Consider the following 21,290-nt stretch of genomic DNA (forward strand, 5'->3'; position numbering starts at 1 on the left):
GATTCTCTCATTATGTAGTACCAGGATCGTCATCTGTCTCAGCGCCACCGAACTCGCAGTGCAACCCACTATAACGGACCACCTGTCTTAGATCTGCCTCATCAAGTCGCATCTATTGGTACCATGGGTTTTGGTTGGTGGTGGTGGCGATAGTAGTGGCGGCGGTGAGTTTTCCGTCCATTTTTTGGTTGGATTTTGGGTTTGGGGATGGGGTTGAGGTGGGGGTGGCGTGTAGAAGATAAGGTTTGATTTTTTTTATTTTATTTTTTTATTTAGTTATTCCTTATTTTAGAAGTGTATTTTTATTGACGAATATGAAATTATTATGAGATTGACGAAAATTCCCCGATTTAAAACGGTCAAAATATCCAATTTTTATATATTCTAGATCAACTAACAGTCAAATGGATGTCTTCATCTATTTGGACCCTAGATACATATTTTGGAAAGGTTTGGGACTGTAATTGACACAAAATGAAGATCAGGGTAAATTTTACAAAAAGTGAAAGATTAGAGACCACTATTGCAATTTCCCTCAATAATAATAATGCCATTCTTGGATCTCTCGCTCCCTGGCTGATCATCCGTCCCGCAGTTTGACTTGGCGACTATATTGCCATCTTGCAGCCTGCCCCTTCACCAAACAGTGCGTGTTTTCTGATATGTACGGTTCTCAGTCCTTACAGATTTCTGCTTCTGAATTACAAACCGATAAACGACACCGATAAAAATGTTACTTACCTCTGCTACTGTCATCAGACCCACTGCTACTGCTATTACGTCCCAATCAAGAGCATTTCATAAGCCCATTACGATTTTCACAACGAAACTGGCATTCAATTCCCAGAAATGGGTTTGTACTGGCCAGAGTCAAAATTCCAGGGTTGGTTCGATTAGGAATGCTGATACTAGTTCAACTGAGGAGGATGTTGAATCTTTTGAACAAGAAAATTTCATTAACAGGGCTTCAAATTTTGAGACTGGTGGAATCGAAGCTACCCTCAATAATTTGGTGAGTAAAAATTTCCATTTTTGATTAATATAAAATCTGTTGAATATCTGTGCATGAGTTGATTATGCATTGTTCAGTAGATTCCTGATTTGATTGGGAACTTAAGTTATAATATTGTTTGAAATATAAAAAGAAAAAAAAATAGTTAGTTGAAAAGTAATTGTGGTATGCATTGCACTTAAGAAAACCCCGAGGGAAAAACTTGGTTCCTCTACTTCGATTGAAATGTGTAATTCTCTTTGCAAATGGAATTAGCACTCGTTTGAAAAAGGGGACACACGCCCACAAATAAAAAGAAAAGAAGAATAATTATTGGGTTTATGTTGCCAAACGAGTGCTTCAGGATATTTGGCCCAAAATTGATTATATTATAAGATCAAATAATTCTTTAACGGCTACTGGAATAAATATTTTCAAATAGTTTGTTTTCGTTAAGATTTTCACTGACCGATTGCCATTGATGCAGAGTAAGTGGCTTGTGGCGGTGCTTTTTATGACTCTCATCTGGAGGCATGATCCTGGAACATTATGGGCTGTTATAGGTGTTTCGCTTAATGGTATACTTGCAATCGCTCTGAAGATGATATTAAACCAAGCGAGGCCTATTTCTACCTTAAAGGCAGACCCTGGAATGCCATCTTCGCATGCACAGTTCATGTTCTATGCAGTTGCATTCGTTAATTTGTCAAGTAACCTTTTCGAACCATTCTCAATCTTTGTTAACTTTTCTCATATCAAAAGATGTTAAGATACATAACATGTTTGGCTAAGATTAAAAAAAGTTCAGAAAGTTACTTATTTTGAAAGTAACTCTTACCAAATGTCAAGAATAATGTTATCTAACACTAGTGATTTTAGAACACAAGTTTATATGGAAGAATATGATAAGTGGTAACCTTGAGGGATAACTCAGTGAGCAGGTCTTGGATTTGCTCTCCAACGATCACCAATTCAAGTCCCTCAGAGCCACTGTGGTGAGTTTCCTACTGTAAATTTCAGGTCCCCATCGGATTAGTCGAGGTGTGCTTAAGCTGGCGCGGACACACACGATCATTAAAAAAAAAAAAGGTTCAATTGAGTGGTTCCATATTCTTGCATTTAATTGGGCCTATTGTATTCTTCCATCTAAACTCGTGTCGTAGCACTAGTGATGCTAAATAGAATTACTCATCTTTTTCTATTTGAAGTTTACACTCTCTTTATTATGTAACAAGGATTCTAAGCTAACTTTATTTGCTAGTTGTTATTGTGATGATTCTTTACCCATACGCATGTATTCTTCACAGTTTTCCACCTTCGTTATCTTACAAAAACCTTTGACTTTCTTTGACTTTTTTCTGTTATTTGATGGGTCGTTTGTTTTATGTATCCCTTCCCCCCAATCATCTTGTCCCTTGTTTGAATGCTCCTGCCATCATTGCTAATTATACTTCTGAGTGTTGTGCCTTTTCTTGTTGTGGAAAACCATTTGATCGACTTACAATACATTTAGCTTTAATTAATAACTTTTAAATTCATTCAACTGTTGATTGTTGCTTAATTTTTGCTTCTGCTCAGCAATCAGATAAAGTCCGTTGAACCTCTGTAGAAGTAACATATCACATGGAATGGTGAATATTTCATATTAGGGATAAGGCATAGCATTTTTGTTCACTCTTGTTTGTTCGCCAGGCAAACCATTTTTCTGCTCAGGGCTCATGCAATCTTTCTATTTTGATGTTGAATCTCAGTTCCTCTGTTCATTGCAGTTCTGGAATTTTACGGGATTAATGCACTTTCGACAACCCTGTGTGGACTTGTCTTTATATTTGGATCTTATTTTGTAAGTATACAGCAGTTAAATTCATGCTTCTTGTGTGGTATCATTTTAGATTATCAGTTTGTAATACTTGCTGGTCTATTCAGTCGAATTACCATCTAGATTAAAATTCGGTTTAAAAGACTTCAAATTAAGAAATTTTATACAATTCCACACTTTAATTGAGAGGACTGAACAAGGGATTCACAACAAGCGTTTTAATTCACATTCTAGCATTAAAATTTCCATAACTGGGACAGATTGTAATTTGATCGGCATCTTTTTGTTAACATAAAAAACTCCCATTCACAAGACTTGTCCGAGGTAAACTGAAATTAACATTGTCTAATGTGCTTGCAAAAGATTTGATTTTATTGGAAGTTGTTTGTAGCTTGGATCGAATGGAATGGTGCGAAAGGATTTCTTACCAACCCCGAGTTTATTTTGAACAATACTTAGCTTCTTGTTTCTGTTGTTGTCGGGTCAAAAATGTGTTGGAAGGGTGGAATGAATCTCTGTAATGTCTTATTCGTTAGTGACTAGAAAAATAAGGGGCAAAATATAATTTCATGCATTGGATGGGTGCGGGCTCTCTGCCCGTCCTTAATATCACGACATGTCTATTTAGTGCATGTTTAGTACATATCATTGGACATAAGTAGATTGAACAATAGTAATGATTTGAATTTCTTTTCGTTTTTTGATATTGTGCCATCATGTTATTTCTAGTCATTTTGCAACTATGTACTAAACATGCTCATGGTTTCACAAGTTAACCCACATTCTAAGTTTTCATCTATACAGATAATATATTATCACTTATTTATTTAGACACACCAAAAAATGAGTTCCTTTTTAAGATTCTTCGACTTGAAATCATGATTCTCGAAAACAGAGTATCTTTCCAAAATGTGTAGGAATACTGTTGCTAATTTTCGGGTGTCTTTGCCTGCAGTCATGGCTTCGGATTTCGCAAAAATTCCATACAACTAGCCAAGTCGTCGTGGGAGCTGTGTTGGGGTCGATTTTCTCAATATTTTGGTACTGGTCATGGAATGCTTTTGTGTTGAAGTCATTTACATCCTACTTGTGGGTTAGAGTGCTGATTGTTCTATGTTCTATTGGATTTTGCATCAAATTTCTGGTTTATGTTTTCCAGTCTTGGATTCTGCCTGATGAATGATACTCAGATCCATTCTTAGACAGTATATGCAGAGATGCTTGTTTTGCATGTGTTATGTCCACACCACTCCAATGTACTAAATATGTGTGCCTTCATATCTAATGGAAAGCTGATTTTACTTGTGGGGCAAAAAAAGGCATTATTTAAAATATCTGACCAATGAAAATTAGAGCTTCTCATGCCAAAGTGAAGCAACAGGCAAGTGCTAATGAAATATCACATTCCTATTGTAGTACGGAAATCCAATCTTTCTGCGGTCTTTCACTAAAATTTTGACACCTCACCATATCAATTCTTGTTAACAAATAGCGAGACGTCATTTTAAAAGTGAGTCACTTGTAGTTTATCGTGGTATTTTGCTATTTGCTTACAAAAGTTGTTGAATTGTGGTTCTAAAATTTAAACTCAATATTGTTGTCCTATCTAAGACATGGCTCAATATTGTTGTTCTACAGGACAGTAGATTCGAACTCAATATTGTTGTCCTATCTAAGACATGGCTCCTGTCGGAGTTATAAAGGTGAATCAAATCATACTGGCTACTTAAAATTGGGTTGTCATTTACATATAAAAGTACATAGTTACATATAAAAGTACTTAGTTGAAGTTTATAAATATCATTATTTTCAAGTAGGATATTCATTTGAAGAATTAATTAATTGAATGTCGATTAAACTTTTGTCTAGGTTATTATTTACTTACTTAATAAAAAAGTTATTCATTATTCAAAATATCGAAATTCATTACTCCACTTAACGAAAATATCCACGTATCCAACATAATTGATAAATGGCACGCTTACCTTGTTAACTACGATAACCTAGGATTAAAACGTACCAAAAGAAAATTTAAATCAGAATCACCCAAAAGTTTAGTGACAATATATATGACTTTTTTTAATCCTATATAGTTAATGAGATAAACGTGTCATGTTGAATTCCATCGAACATGTGGACATTTCCATCAGGTGGGATTAACGAATTTTGTTACATTGATGATAGGTAACAATTTGAATACACAAGTAAGCAATGTGTAACTTTTTTCCACGAATAAATATTTATATACGATTTAAATTTTAAATAGTGATGTATAAATTAGTAGTAATTGTGTGGATGTGGACAACGTTACTCTTTAAAAAGTTAACACGTAAATGATAAAACTTCTATTTTTGAACAGCATAAGCACTACAGCGACAAAATTGGCAGGAAGAATGTCGAGGTGGTGTGGCAAATGGGGATAAAATGTAGGCATTAGTGCTCATGGATGGCTTAATCAATTTAAAGTTATACAAATAAAACCACAATACCAAGAAAGCCGGACATCCCGATTAGAAATGGCAAAAGAGGGTGGTTTATCCTTGTATGTCTTCTATCCGTGTGCATAAAAATGTGCAATGCGAGTAAGATAACTAGTTTCTTATACAGTGTTCAATTTTTTTTATTTTTTTTATTTTTTTTCAGTAAACACAACAAGTAATATATTCAGGCACTATTGTATCTTGAAGGTCTATTAACTTTTCCGTTCGCATCATTAGTATTTTTAGAAAACAAGCTAATTTGCAATAGCTTGGTGATAAAACTTATACCACTTGTTGTGAATATTAAGCAGAGAAAATATGACAAGATGAAAAGAATCATACGAGAACACAAGATTTAACGTGAAAATCCAAATCCGGAAAACCCATGAGTAAAGGCGAAGAATTCATTATAATCAATAGCAAAGAAATACAAAAAGATCCCACAAGATTCAATCTATCTCAAAATATGCGACTCTCTCTCTCTGTAAACTAGATCATCTCACTTTGATGTTCTCTCAATGCTATACAATGTTTTGCTATCTTATCTCAAGGCTAAATCACATGGAGTTTATATAGGAGCTCAATACAAGTGTTTTGGATGAAATATAATTCACAAACTCAGAATCGAAAAAGAACTTTGGCCGGACTTGAGCGACGATCGCGGCACTTGAACGCAGGACTGTAATGCTGGGACGGACTTCTCGGGCCAAATTCCACCGTTTCTTCCATTATGGACACCTAGGGACCCCGAATCAGCATATAGGCTCTAATTCAAAGCTCCAAAACCAACTCTTCAATTATCTAAATTTCTTTTACCAATCAAACTTTCAATCCTTGATGAACTTTGATCCCCTTTTTCAACTGGGTCTTCGAACCAAGAAGACTCTTGTTCCTTTTATCAATTAACCAACCTAATACTAATTCCAATAGGAATTTGGGTCATTCTTCAATAATATCCACCTTGACACAAATTCCAATACAGGGAATTATTCTTCAAGCAATTCTTCAAACAAAGTACTCAAACTCCACCTCTTCCGTCGTACCCATTTCGGGAATACTCAATAATTGTGAACAAAAATCCAAGCCCTATTTTCTAGTAGAATTATCAAATAATTTATAATCACTTGTTTATTTAGATACGCCAAAAAATAAGTTACTTTTTAAGATTCTCCGACTCGAAGTCATGATTCTCAGAAACGGAAAATCTTTCCAACAATTATAGTATTCTTCATTATCCTTGCCTATTTTCTGGTGTCTTTGCCTGCAGTCATGGCTATGGATTTCGTAACAATTCCATACAATTAGCCAAGTCGTCTTGGGAGCTGTGTTGGGATCAATTTTTCTCCATATTTTGGTATGGTCATTTTCGCTTTCGTGGAAGTCATTTACATCATACATGAGGGTCAGAATGCTGATTGTTCTGAGTTCTATTAGATATTGTATCCGATTTGTTTATGTTTTCCAGTCCTGGATTCTGCCTGAAGAATGATACTCAGATGCATTCTTAGACAGTATATGCTGACATGTCTTGATTATCACTGTTACTTTTTGAATTCTTGCCTGAATGCTACTCTGTTGAATGAATGTAGACAGTGAGCTTGTTTGGGGGTTACTTGAAAACTTCTCTCTCCTCCGCTTATAGAATGAAATAAGCATTCATGACACTTTACCAATCAAGTGAGTTAGAGAGAGATGCTCTCAACCTAGTGAGAGAAAGTCCCACTTGGTGCACACTTGCCTTGAGAGAGTTCTTGTGAATTTTCTTGTGTTAAACTTGATTTCTACTTCTTCTTGGTGGGAATTGACTTTAACATTCTGGTTTAATTCATTTTAAGGTCCACATTTGCATTGTTTTGTAGTTAATCTGGTCTGTTGTTTGGTTTTCTTCGACTTCCATTGCAAAGGCCCATATTCAGGTTTCTACTTCTTGTGTGGGTTTTAGCTCCAGCTTGTTTGTGGTCTAGTGCTCGTCTTCTTCAAGGTGGGTATTTCAGTGTTTTTCTTGGACTTTTCTTGTTCAAGATTTGTTCTGGACCAGGTTTGGATTTCTGTTGCTGTGTGGTTGCTCTTTCTTAGCTGTGGTCTTCTTCTGGTTTTAGTAGCATCTTGGTTTTCAGTTTTCTGATTCAGTGGTCACCTTGCCTGGGTGTCTTTTGGTTTTCCTATCTTGGATAGTGTTGGTCCAGGTTCACAGCTTTGAGGGTGCTTAATTCCACTTTCAGTTTCGACCAGCCTATTTTGTTCCTTCGTTTCTGCTTGCGGCTGCTCTGCTTCTTTTTTGTATCTGCTGTATTTTTTCTTGATATCTTCCATCTCCTTTGCTGTGTTCATCTTGGTGTTCTTCAGTTTCATACGTGTATGTATTGTGTATGCATGCTGCTGGTTGTCATATTTTGAATTCTTGGTCCTTGGTTCACTCTTCTACCTTTTTGCTATCTGACGTTGGATGTGGTTGGTGGACTGCCTTCTGCTATCTTTGGGTTTCTTGCAGCTTCTTCCTCTGTGCTTGCATGTTTTGGCATTAATTTGTCTGAATATTCTTGTGCTTTTGGGCTGTTGTTGACCCGGTTTCTTCCTGGCTGGCCTGTTATTGTTTGGGCTATTTTATTTCTGGGCTACTGGACTTATTATGAGTTGCTGGATTCACAGCTTTGGTCTTCTCCACTTCGGCCGATTTTGTGTTTTGCTAGGCTGTTCTTTTTCTTGCTGGACACTATTTTTGGAACTTTCTTTTGGGTCCTCTTAGCCAGTTTGGGCTCTTTGTAACTTGTGAGTGACTATGGGTAAAAAGAAGATCAATTCTCGGCTTCCTCCTCTTAATTCCAAGTCTGTTTAGCTGCTTCCTACTGAGGATAGTGTCATTTCACCTTTGAAGCTTAATTCGGTGGAGCATAAGTTGGTTAATTTACCGTCACCAAGTGTTTCTTTAACTCTTGGTGAGGAGGATACAGATTTTGAGCAATCTGACTTTGAATCAAATTCAGTAAAATTGATGAATCAAAGTAATGAAAAGGATACCGGTATTGATGGGGTTATTGGAAAAAAAAACCCCATGGGTTAATCTTTTTAAAGATAATTGGAAATTGGAGGAAAATATCATGTTAAAACCTTTCCATAACCAATCGGATGAGGTTGTGTTGGGTGAATGTGACGAAGATAACATTGAGAATTCTTAGGGATATGGGCTTGTTGGATATTTCGTAGATCGATTTCCGGGGAAAGTGGCTCTTCTCCAACTTTGTGACTTGTGAAAGGTGGATTATGAATATTTTATACACGCTAGTGGTTGGTTAGTGTTCAAATTCGAAACGGATGTGGATAGATTAAGTGTGTTGCATGGAGGTCCATACTTGGTTTACGGGAGACCGTTATGCTAAAAATCATGCCACGCTATTTTGATTTCAATGATAAAGACGTAAGCACTATGCCGGTATGGATAAACCTACCGGGGTTGCCCTTGAAATTTTGGAACACGAATGCTTTGGGTAAAATTGTCTCAAAGGTTTGGAGACCTATCTCAATCGACAAAATCACGGCTACAAGAGGTCAACTATCTTTTGCAAGAGCTATAGTTGAAGTTGATGCTTCCATTGAACTTGTGAGGGACGTAAAGATTAGGCTCCCAAATAGCACGTTGATGGAACAAGAAATCGTCTTTGAGCATGAACCAAAAATTTGTGGTTCTTGTAAAGTGTTCGGTCACTCGACTATTGGATGCAACAATATACATACTGGGGGGAGAAAGGAAAAGGAAAATCCATGGGGACTACCCAGCGAAAATATGTGTTGGCTGGTAAATCTACCCCTAATTCACAGATTTCTCCTGTTGAGGCGCTTGTAATGAGCAAGAAAAGGGGGAACAACAAACCACGGCTTTGGATGGGCATATAACGTAGGCTCTTAAATGAAATTTTGGGCATTTTATTGCTGAAAATGTGGATACCCAGCAGGTGGAAAACCTGGATCAGAGTGAGGCACCGTTTGTGAAGGTTATTGGAAAGAAAAATAGGGCTGTTGGGGTGAAAAAATCTGCTCATGATGGGTTCTCAAAATCTGGGACAGACCCGTCACCCAATATTAATGACGCAGTTTCTCGTAAATCTGGAAATGAAAAGGTTAAAGGTAAAGTTGAGGAGAAAAAGAAGTAGAGATCAAAAGTTGACGAGAAGAAGGGAACGTCCCTTGCTTCAGCTTCATGAAGATCGCTTCTTGGAACATTAGGGATATGAATCCACCCCTTAAATAAAATGGGATTCGAAATTTTATCAAGCAACATTGCATTGATTTTATGGGTATTTTGGAAACAAAGTTGGGGGATCGAAAATTGAAAAGGATTTTGCGGTATAAGTTTGATGGCTTCATGCAAGTAAATAATTTTTGCACGCATAAAGCCGGAAGGATCTTAATTTTGTGGAATCCATCTAAAGTGTTTTTGGATGTGATGGAGGGTCATCCACAAATTATCCATTGTAAAGCTACTTGCAAGGTAACAGCTTTTACTTTTCTTATGAGTTTCGTTTATGGATTTCATACTATGGTTAATCGATGGCCGCTTTGGAATATCATTATGGAGTTCAACGCTAATGATTCGTTGCCTTGATTGATTCTTGGTGACTACAACAATATTCTTAAATTTGATGAGAAATGTAATGGGGCGGATGTTACCGCTTATGAAATTAAGGATCTTGCAAATTGTTGCCTTCATGTGGGTCTTACGGATGTGCGTTCCATTAGTTGTTATTACACGTGGACTAATGGTTCGGTTTGGAGCAAAATTGATAAGGTAATGGTCAATGATATTTGGGTGCAAAATGGGGCATATGTTGATGCAAATTTTCTATCTTTCGGATGCCTTTCCAACCACTTCCCTTGCATTGTTTCTATACATGACCGTGTTGGACGTGCAAAGAGACCTTTCAAGTTTTTTAACATGTGAACCAAGCATGAGGACTTCCATGTTCTTATTCGAGCTTGCTGGAATTTTTATTTACGAGGGACAAAACAATTTATTCTTTGCAAGAAATTGAGCAAACTTAAGGGTGCTTTGAAGGAGCTTAATTTTAAGCATTTTGGGCACATTTTGGCTAGGGCAAGTGAGGCTAAAAAAGATTTGGAGGTTCCCCAATTACAGCTACATAATCAGCCTATGAATGCGCATCTTCAACTTATGGTTGCTAAATTGAGGAAAAAGGCTACCGGTTTATGCGAAGCGGAATGTAGTTTTTATTATCAAAAGGCTAAGTGTGTCTTCCTTAAGCAAAGTGATAAATGTACAAAGTTCTTTCACTCGGTGGTTAAAAGGAACTCTAGAAGGAATTTTATTGCTACTATACTTAAAGAAGACGGGATGTATACTACATCACATGATCAAGTTGCTATAGAATTTGTCAAATTCTATACTTCTTTGCTGGGGAAAAAAATGCCCCACTCGCCCTATTGAGATGGATATTGTTACAAATGGTCCTTTGGTTTCTTTGGAACAAGGTGACACTTTGATTCGGGACATTTCTTATGAGGAGATTAAAGATGCACTTTTTGATATTGGAGATGAAAAGTCTCCCGGGCCGGACAGTTACACTTCTTATTTTTTCAAGATTGCTTGGGGAACTATTTGTGATGACTTTGTTGGGGCTATCATAGAGTTCTTCTCTTCGGGTTCTATCCTCAAACAAATCAATCACACAGCCATTGCTTTGGTGTCTAAATCGGATAACACAACGTATGTTGGTGATTTTAGGCCCATCTCTTGTTGTAATGTTATTTATAAAGTGGATGCTAAAATTCTTGCTTCTAGATTGAGACCATTTTGGGAGACATTGTTAATCATGACAAGACGATTTTGTGGAAGGTCGGAGTATCACAAAGAACATTCATCTTGCCCAAGAACTTTTGAGGCAATACAATAGGAAAATGGTTGCTCCAAGATGCCCCCTAAAAATTGATCTTTCGAAAGCTTACGATTCGGTAAGTTAGGATTTCCTTAGAGATGTTCTTCATGGGTTGCAATTCCCCTCGAGATTTGTTCATTGGGTTATGAAATGTGTCACTTCTACAACATATTCTATAGCTTTGATTGGGACTTTGCATGAATTTTTCAAAGGTAGGAAAGGTCTTCGGCAAGGTGACCCTCTTTCCCCCTTCTTATTTATGCTTTGTATTGAATAATTCTCAAGATTGCTTAAAGCTGTCATGAATGATAGTGATTTCAATTTTCACCCAAAATGTGGCCCCAAAAGATCACCCATTTAGCTTTTGCGGATGATTTGATGCTATTTGTTAGGGGAGATGTTATGTCGATAAAAAAATTCATGGATTGCCTTTCAAATTTTGGTTCGATTTCGGGATTAAGGTTGAACATTCTCAAATCCAACTTGTTTACAGTTGGAATTCATGGACAGAATCTTGAGGATATCTTGCAATTAACGAATGTTCCGAGGAGGAGTATGTCATTTCGATATTTGGGCATCCCCCTTGCATCGGAAAAACTTAAAGTAAGTTGTTATGCTCCTTTTCTTGACAAAATTACAACATATATTGGTGCATGGAATTGTTCTACATTATCTTATGCAGGCAAGATTGAATTTATAAGGGCGGTTCTTCAAGGAGTGGAATGTTTTTGGCTTTCTATTTTCCCTATTTCGGCTAAAATTATATCAATGATTATTAGCCTTTGTCGAAAATTCCTTTAGGGATCTAAGAAGCCTTTGGTTGCATGGAAGGATCTTTGTCTTCCTAGAGATGAAGGGGGTCTCGGATTGAAGGAATTGAAAAGTTGGAATTTAGCTCTACTTACTAAATCCCTTTGGAACATTCAACATAAAAAGGATTCCCTTTGAATCCGGTTGGTTCATCAAATCTATCTTAAAGGGACATGTATTTGGGAGGTTGCTCTGAGAAAAGATCACTCCCCATTGTTTAAAAAGTTGCTGGAAATCCGAAATTTATTGAGGCAAAGTATGATTGGTTCCCAGAATTTCACGCAAGGACAAAACATGCAATCTGTCCAGTTGAACGGTGATAATTCTGTGATTGTACATGCTGAAATTCGCTCGTTTCAAGTAGCTATGGATCCACACGTCAGTGACCAATCTCAAATCTGGTCATCCAACGAGCAGACTGACCGAAACAGGGCAGTGCTAGACATATTACTAAGCTAGTTGACAGGGGAGAATTTAGCACCAAATTGGCCTATGACTTCTTCAGGCCGAGAGGTACAAAAAAGGTATGGATTGTCGATGTTTGGATTTCTTGTATCACTCCGAAGCACTCTTTTCTACTTTGGTTAGGAGTCCTGATAAGTGGGTTTTTACACACTTATTTAGCTCACAAACATGACTTAAACATGGATAAAGTAGTTGAATTGTGACTTAATCCCGTTAAATTCATGCAATGTAGGTGTTTCTATAGAAAAGATGGAATTCAGAAGAAAAGAGCCGAAAAGGGACCAAAACGGAACAAAGCGATAGTTCAGGGACCAAGTTGCAAATAATCCATAGATGAGACGGGAAATGGAATGAAGATTCAAGAGTGTTAGAGGTCAATCGGATGAGGAAAGGAGTCAAGAGGTGAAATATGGTCGAAGTATTATCAAGTATCAACTTTCAGGCGAAAAAGTTATGCTCGTGATTTTGAGTTTCTACTTGAGATCCATTTTTGGCATAGTAAACATCAGAATTTGAGGAAGCCCATTTCTATAAAAAGTGTATATCTTTGAGTTTTCTTCTCAATGAACTTTGAATCACTTCAATCGGAGATTGAGAAAGAAAGTTATGACCAAAATATTGAAAACTGTCCGACGAAAAAATTTCTATAACCATGCGGCCGCATGGTTATAATTCCTTGCGGCCGCACATGATATAACAGGGATCTTTTTGGACTGAAAATTTGAACCATGCGGTCGCATGGTTTAACACCATGCGGCCGCATGGCTTTAAGTTCGATAAAAAAATCTGAACTTTCGTTTTTAATTGAAACTCTTTCGGGGTTCTGTGAGGACATGATATAAAAGCCAAAATTCATCAGAAATAGGGTAGAACATCCAGGGAGAAGAAGAATACAACTTTTGGAGGTAAGGAACACGAACTTGAAGCCGATTTCACAAGGATTCAAGAAGGTTTTCAAGATTTTATTCAAAATTTCAGATTTCAAGAACTTTCATACGGGTGTTATTCTTTCTATTTATTAATTTCGTTTTTTTTCTGTAATTATGAATCCTCTAGGCTAAGTTTTCAATTACTAGGTGATCGATGAACCGTTTTTTGTTATTTTAATTCTATATTTCATGAATTCAATATAAAAACTCGTTTGGATAATTTGATTGATTTACATGCATTAATTTTCTTCCGCAATTAGTGGCCAATGATTGTGTGAGTGTTGATGACTTATTGCTTACATTCGAGAGAAGTGGAATAGGTTCGATAAGGTGTAAATTAACATAGGGTCCGATAGGGGATAGAGATATACCCCTATACTTTATGCAATTCTTAAATTGTTCACAAAAATACATGCATTCTTGTATGTTTGCATCATCCATAGAGATATAGGCTGGTGGTGTGTAAGAATAGGTCTAATAAATATCGAGAGAGGCAAATTTTCATCGAATCATTAATTTTATGAAATTAGGGTTTTTATAACTTCAATTGGAGATTCGTGATCCTAGTGACTTTAGTTTGATTCATTTTAATAAATTAGCTTTTAAACTTGCTTAATTTCATTTACTTGAGTGTTTAAGTCGTTTAATTAGAGAAATTTCGAAATTAGGGTTTCTAATTGAGAAATTAGGATTTTCAATTGAAATTAGGGTTTTTAGTTAAAATTAGGGGTTTTAATTGAAATTAGGGATTTTTGTATTTAGACCATATTTTCACTCAGTTAGATTCGGTTAAGGCTAGATTATATAGAGTTGAATTACTCAATCTCTGAGGGACGATATTCGGACTTTTAAAAATCCACTTTATTACTTGTTACGAACCGTACACTTGCGGTAATTTTAAATCGAAAGAATTATTTCGTAAACAAGTCCAATCAAAACTCCTAACTAAAGACAAATTGCATTTCTTAGATATTGATCGCAAGTGTGTTTTATGTGGGCATATGGAGGAAACTGTTCGTCACTTATTCTTTGAATGTTCCTTCACCTCGACATTATGGGGGAATATTAGACAGTGGTTCAGAATCAAAAGATCTATGTCTACACTTGCAAGGGCTCTTAAGTGGATGAAAAAAGAGGCCCGTGAGACGTTATGGCAAAGTAAAGTAAAGAGGATTGCCCTTGCGAGCACTGTTCACTACATTTGGCTTTCTCGAAATAGGAAGATTTTTTAAGACCTTTCACCTCACTTGGATTCCATCATGAGACAGATCAAGACACACGTATACAAAGTTATGTTCTCTTTGTATCCGGAAGTCTTGATCCATTTTGAATCCTTAGCGTTGGGTCATTGACTTCTTTTGCATTTCACTTATTTTGAACTTCCAGGGGATGCCCGAATTAATTGTATGCGACATTGGCTTTTGTTTGCCCGGTGTACTTGTATATGAACATTTTTTATCAATGATATTTACATTTACCGATAAAAAAAAAAAAGTATTCGTGACTTGAAACAAGGACAACTAAATTTTAAATTATTTGCATGTTTTATGTCCACACCACTCCAATGGACTAAATGTGTATGCCTTGATATGTTTGGGGGTGGTGGTGGTGGCGGTGACGGGGGGCGTTATTTAAAATGTCTGGCCAAAGTTAATTACAGAATCTCATGCCAAAGTGAAGCATCAGGCAAGTGCAAATGACATAGCGCTTTCTTGCAGTATTATGGAAATCTAATTTTTACTCTGTGGTCTCTCATTAAAATTTTGACACCTCACTGTATCAGTTCTTATTAACAAATAGCAAGATGTCATTTTGGAAGTGATGTCACTTATAGTTTATCATGGTATTTTGCTATTTGCTTTCAAAAGTTGTTGAATTGTGGTTCTAAAATTTTATTGGAGGAACAACCTAGAGGACAGTAGATTCAAACTCAATATTGTTGTCCTATCTAAGACATGGCTCCCGTTGGAAGTATAAAGGTGAATCAAATCATACTAGCTAATCAAAATTGGGTTGTCATTTACATATAAGAGTACTTAGTTGAAGTTCATAAATATCGTTATTAGGCTATTCATTTGAAGAATTAATCAATTGAATGTTGATTAAACTTTAGTCTAGGTTATTATTTACTTACTGAATAAAAAGGGTATTCATTATTCAAAATATTAATCATTCATCACTGCAGTGAAATTCATTACTCCACTTTGGTCTAGGTTATTGTGTGGCATTTCTAACTTGTTTACTACAATAAACTAGGATTAAAACGTACCAAAAGAAAATCTAAATCAGTCACCCAAAAGTTTAATGACAATTAGTGTGATTTGTTTTTATCCTAGATAGTTAATGAGGTAAATGCGTCATGTTGAATTTCGTTGAACACGTGGGCATTTTCATTAGGTGGGATTAACGAATTTCGTTACGTTGATGGATAGTTAACAGTTTGAATACACAAGTAAACAATGTGTAACTTTTTTCAGTGTATAAATATTTATATATGATATGAATTTTAAATAAATATGAATGAGTGATATGTAAATTAGTAGTACTTGTGGACGTGAACAACGTTACTCTTTAAAAAGTTGTCACATAAATGATAAAACTTCTTGTTTTGAACAACATAAGCACTATGGCGACAAATTTGGCAAGAAGAACGTCAAGTTAGTGTGCAAATGGGGATAAAATGTAGGCATTAGGGCTCATGGATGGTTAAATCAATTCAAAGTCATAAAAATAAAACTACAATACCAAGAAAGCTAAACAATCCGAATAGAAGAGGCTAAAGAGGGTGGTTGGTCCTTTTTCTTCAGAAACACTTTACAGAAATTCAAAGGGAGGGTGACTTGTCAAGAAAACGGAAAGGAACTGTTCACCTGGAGAAAAAATTTAATAAATTCATTAAATTTCTTATGTTTTTGTCTTAATTTTCGAGGTCACTACATGATATTACACGAATTCAAAATATAACATTCCTCATATCATTTTGAAGTGCCCATGGCTAGTTTTTCACGTCGTTAATGGTGCACGAAACAACCAATTGAAGCAAACGTTACAACACAATAAGGCAAGTTGTTTTAAACTAATATTTCAAGAATTTTGATAACATGTTAATTTCAAAAATGCTTCGATGATCGTACGCTAATCAAATCTATAAATCATCTACGTCATCTCAAAACTCGTTTCAAAATTTACATTATGTATATATCAAATGATCTAAATGAACATTGAAAATGATTAAACATAAGTCAAACGTATGTGTTAAAAAGAGGCATATAGCTCGTGTTACAGTTCTCAAAACGAGCTTCTAAAGGACATAGAAGATTTATGGACTCAACCAACATACGATTGTTAAATAATTTCGAAAGTTAGTATATTATCGAAATTTTTGAAATAATGATTTGGAATGAATATTTTGACGGTAATAACATTTGTTACGATTGTCCATTTCACATACCATTAACGATGTGAAAAACTAGGTCATGAGTACTTCAAAATGATATTAAGAATGTAATATTTTGACTTCATTTGATATTTCGTAGTGACCTTGAAAATTAAGACAAAAACAAAAGGAATTTAATGAATTTATTAATATTTTTCTCCAAGCAAACGGTCCCTTTTTCTTTTCTTTCACCGACACGTCACCTTCCTTTTGAATTTGTGTAAAGTCTCTATGAAGCAAGTTCTATACGTGTAGCTTAACTGTTTTGTATGTGTAGCTTAATTAGTGCTCTAATTGTTTTCTTTAGTGAACACCACATATAATATATTCAGGTACGGGTTTTGCTACTCATACAATGAGGAGGACCCATAATTTTTTTTATTGGATGTTGACCCAACCCATGAAGCACCAGCTCGGCTCAAGCTCACCACGAGCCGAGCTCATGCTTGTTTTGAAACGAGCCGCTCGGCTCGTCCAAAAATGGGCGAGCTCGGCTCGCGAGCAGACGTCGTTTTTTTTTTTTTTTGAAACAAATAGGTAAATTGGAAAATAAAAAAATAGTTTTAATTTTTAAATCGTAAATTTTTATATATAAAAAACTAGGTAAAAAATTTAAACCCTCCTCCTTTATCCGGACTTGGGACCGGCTACTTAAATATTTAGAGTAGACGGAGTTAAATATTATATTGTTTGTTTGTTTGTTCGTGTACAATTTTTAAAAAAAAATTTAAAACAGTATTAAAAATCATTTTTTCAAGCAACGTTGCGCGTCCCCTTACATATAATTTTCGAAGTAAATCACTTTTAAAAATTGAAAGGGTAATCGAATACCCTTTCAATTGTCAGAAATCTTCACTTCGAAAATTATATAGAAGTCTTTCACTTCGAAAATTATATATAATATCTTCACTTCGAAAATTATATAGAAGTCTTTCACTTCGAAAATTATATATAATCTTCGAGGTGAAAGACTTCTGACAATTCGATTGCCCTTTCAATTTTTAGAAGGAATTTACTTCGAAAATTATATGCAAAGGTATGCACAGCGTTGTTCGAAAAAAAAAATTTAAAATGTAGACATATAGTAGTAATAGTACCAAGTACTAACAAAAATTTAACTAAATTGGTTGAAATAATTTTTTTTCATTTTTTTTAACTAAAAGAGATAGAAAAAATTAAAAATTAAATCTTTAATTTTTTTTATTTTTCTTTTTCAAATAGATAAAATATAAACCCTCCTCCTTTATCCGGGTTTGGGACTGACTATTTAAATTTTCAGTAGGCGGAGTTGAAAATTGTACATGAACAATTTTTTGTAGCGTGTACAATTTTTTAAAGAAATTAAAAGTAATGATAAGAAAAGAAAAGTTTCATCAATATAATTAAATCAAATAGCACTTACTTGACGACATGCAATTTCGCCATATTTATCTTGTAGTTGAAAATGAGCGTCTTGCCAATCCTTAACGCACATTAACGCTTCTAAAATATCTTCTTTCGGTCAGCTCCTGACCTCACTCAAAACTCTTTCACCTGCACTAAAAGCAGATTCTGAAACAACAGTGCTAACCAGAGGTGTCAGCAGATCTTTTGAAATCGCAGATATAACTTGCCAACGTCGTTCATACCTTCACCAGAATTCAATTACTTCGTCTGAATTTTTTTTAATTGTTTTGGCATATTTTGGTTGAAATAATCAATTAATTCAACAGACAATACATTATGGCTTGAGTCCGTAGATGTTTGATAAGAATGAGATACAGATGGTGACAACATGACAGTGGTAGTAGATGAACACATTACAGATAAATCATATATATACGAATTAGAGCCTTGAAATAAATTAAATATTTTCGCATCTTCTTCTTCAATATCAGCGGAAGGAGTATGTGCAGATGGTACCCGACTAATATTGGTACCCATTCGGTTCGCATATAATTCATACATTTCACATAATGTTTGCTCTAAATTTCTATATGTGATAGGTGTATCAAATGTTAAGGCGTTTGAAATTTGATCAATTATATATTTAGTTCTCGATAAATTATATCGGGGGTCCATCACGCATGTTAAAGGAAATAATATAGGCAAGTCTTCCCAATATTTTCTTAATTTTAATTTCATAGCAATTATAACTTCACTAAAATCAGGCTCATTTTTGTATTTATGAAATGTTCTTGCAATTATATAAAGATGTTCAAGCACCATACAACTGATGGAATAGTAAACGCCCGATAAAATCTAAGTGGTTTCATAAAAAGATGTCAAAAATCTTTTAATTTTGAAGCTATTTGCCAATCACGTTGAGTCAACATACCCTCGTCATCACTTCTAACATGTCTCTTGTTGTAAAAGTCAGTTATTAAATGTTCAAAACATTCACATGACTTTAATAACAAATAAGTAGAGTTCCACCTATGACCTACGTCGCTAACAAATGTTTTAGCATTTTGCACTCCTATTTCGGCACAATAATCCTCAAATACTTGTTTTTTACTTGGGGAGATTGTGATATATATTAGTGCGTTCCTAATATTTTAAAGTTTATCCTTTATATGTTTTAAACCATTTTGGACAATTAAATTCAAAATATGACATACACAACGAATATGAAACAAATATCCACCAAAATCAGGTTGCAGTACCCTATGCAATTTATCGACAACTACTTTATTAACACTAGCATTATCGAAAGTAAATGAACGAATTTTACTTTCGCAATGATATTCTCTAACAACACTAATAATAGCATTAAATATATTATTAGCGTTGTGAGGAAACTCAATAATTCTAAAAGCAATAATTTTTTTTATGCATACACCAAAGTGAGTCTATATAATGTGCCGTTGCAGCTATATATGCTCTTTTAATAATTCTTTCCCATATATTCGAAGTTAAAGATATGACGCCCCCCATATTTTTGCAAATCCATAATTAATTGTTGTTTTGTTTCAGTAAAATATTGTATTGTATCGGAACGAAGAGTGTTTCGACTTACCCCAACGTACCTTAGCTGCAGATATTCTTTCACATACGAGACGTAGTGTTGGTTGTCAATTAATGCCAAAGGTAACTCAGCACCAACAACAAGTTTCACCATTCCGGTTCGAGCCCTCTCCTCCGAATACACCCATGTGGATAGGGGTGCAGCAGAACCACCGATGTCTGGACTACCAAATTGCAATTGTGTTTGACAGCTTGGAATAAGTCCGTGTTTGGCCGCACATACTTTGTAATGGCGATTGAGATGGGTGGTACAAATTTCTCTTTGTCATGCCAATCTTTGTTGGCAGTATTTACATACTGCTTTGGATTCTGGGACTCCATTGACGATTTTTTCCGTTGAAATCAACTTAAAGTGATCCCAATATTTTGCTTGTTTTTTCCCTTTTCGCTTTCCCCTCGCATCAGGAATGTTTAATTCAGCATCTTCTTCCTGATCGTGTTCCACTTCGGGAACGTCAACATCATCCAAATTAATTGGATAATTTGGATGTGATGAAGTGTATAAGGGATTAGAGTTCATGGCAAAATGGGACCATCACAAGGCAAAAGTTGGCAAAAGGAGCAAATGATTTCATGATGACTTTGGGTTTGCTCGTTTTTGGCAAATCACTAGTCTAATTTGATTGGAGCCGAGCCAAGGAATAAAACTCAGCGCCTTCAGCCCTGACGCAAGGCCAATTTTGGGCAAAATCCATCGTTTAGGCCCTCGATTAATCGTTTTTGCTATTTATGGTAATTTTCATTTTTGCAATATCTCTTTCTATGAAATTCGGATTTAGATTCCGTTTGTTGGAGGATGATCCCGAAGATAAGTATTTTCCATCTTAGTAATTATCTCATATTTTCCATTTTTGGAAAAAAATATCTTTATTTTATTTTATTTTCCGAATTTTCCCAGATTTTTCTACTATTTAATCAGTTGTAAGCCCTTAGAGGCAGTAGTTCTGAAATTCAATAAAATCTTCCTTGAGAATTTTCTCAATTTGTGATTGTTCATCTTCCCTATAATATTTCCGCTACGTCAGATTGCCGCTTACATGATGATGAAGATGCAAATTTGGAATATCTTCAGGTAGGGGTACGTCATTTAGACCTTCAAATTGATTCCGAAATTGACTTTGCGGTGTCATAGGCGATTCGTTTCCTCCTACACCGAATAAGTTTTGGACAAATGTGCGTGGATCCATTTGTTTAATTGTAATACGTAATAACTAGTAAAATAATAATTGTATAAATGTAGTGAGAAATGAAAATTGGATGAAATTTCAATAAATGTAGTGAGAACTGAGAATTGAGAATTGGATATTGTATAAATTGTATATAAAAATTGCACAACTATCAACACAATACAAGAGAGGTGAGAGAAAGAGAATTGAGAGTTGAGAGTAAATTGTAGAAAAAATAGTGGCTAAATGCTACTATTTATAGAAGGAAAAAAAAAAGGTAAAGGACCGAAACGGTCATTG

The 21,290-nt window shown here is 35.3% G+C and overlaps 1 protein-coding gene across 2 annotated transcripts; it reads left to right on the forward strand.

Annotated features, from left to right (window-relative positions):
* Positions 1–565: 565 nt before the first annotated feature.
* Positions 566–4,128, forward strand: LOC111402016 (lipid phosphate phosphatase epsilon 2, chloroplastic-like). 2 transcript variants are annotated; one of them, XM_023030032.1, is made up of 5 exons: positions 566–1,012; positions 1,479–1,701; positions 2,012–2,080; positions 2,761–2,834; positions 3,766–4,128. In XM_023030032.1, the coding sequence occupies exons 1-5, from the start codon at positions 731–733 to the stop codon at positions 3,991–3,993; spliced, it is 876 nt and encodes a 291-aa protein (XP_022885800.1). In that variant the 5' UTR covers positions 566–730; the 3' UTR covers positions 3,994–4,128. The 2 variants fall into 2 exon arrangements, with proteins under 2 accessions (XP_022885800.1, XP_022885801.1); XM_023030033.1 differs by lacking the exon at positions 2,012–2,080 and having other exon boundaries at positions 567–1,012.
* Positions 4,129–21,290: the final 17,162 nt, after the last annotated feature.

The sequence above is a fragment of the Olea europaea genome, chromosome 10, assembly GCF_002742605.1.
Source record: "Olea europaea var. sylvestris chromosome 10, O_europaea_v1, whole genome shotgun sequence".
Taxonomy (NCBI): domain Eukaryota; kingdom Viridiplantae; phylum Streptophyta; class Magnoliopsida; order Lamiales; family Oleaceae; genus Olea; species Olea europaea.

Bases quoted from the DNA above. Each gene is read 5' to 3' on its own strand.
- LOC111402016 (XM_023030032.1), top strand. From the start codon at position 731: ATGTTACTTACCTCTGCTACTGTCATCAGACCCACTGCTACTGCTATT. The intron at 1,702-2,011 runs GTAACCTTTTCG...TGTAAATTTCAG, and splicing joins TGCATTCGTTAATTTGTCAA to GTCCCCATCGGATTAGTCGA. The intron at 2,081-2,760 runs GTTCAATTGAGT...TGTTCATTGCAG, and splicing joins GATCATTAAAAAAAAAAAAG to TTCTGGAATTTTACGGGATT.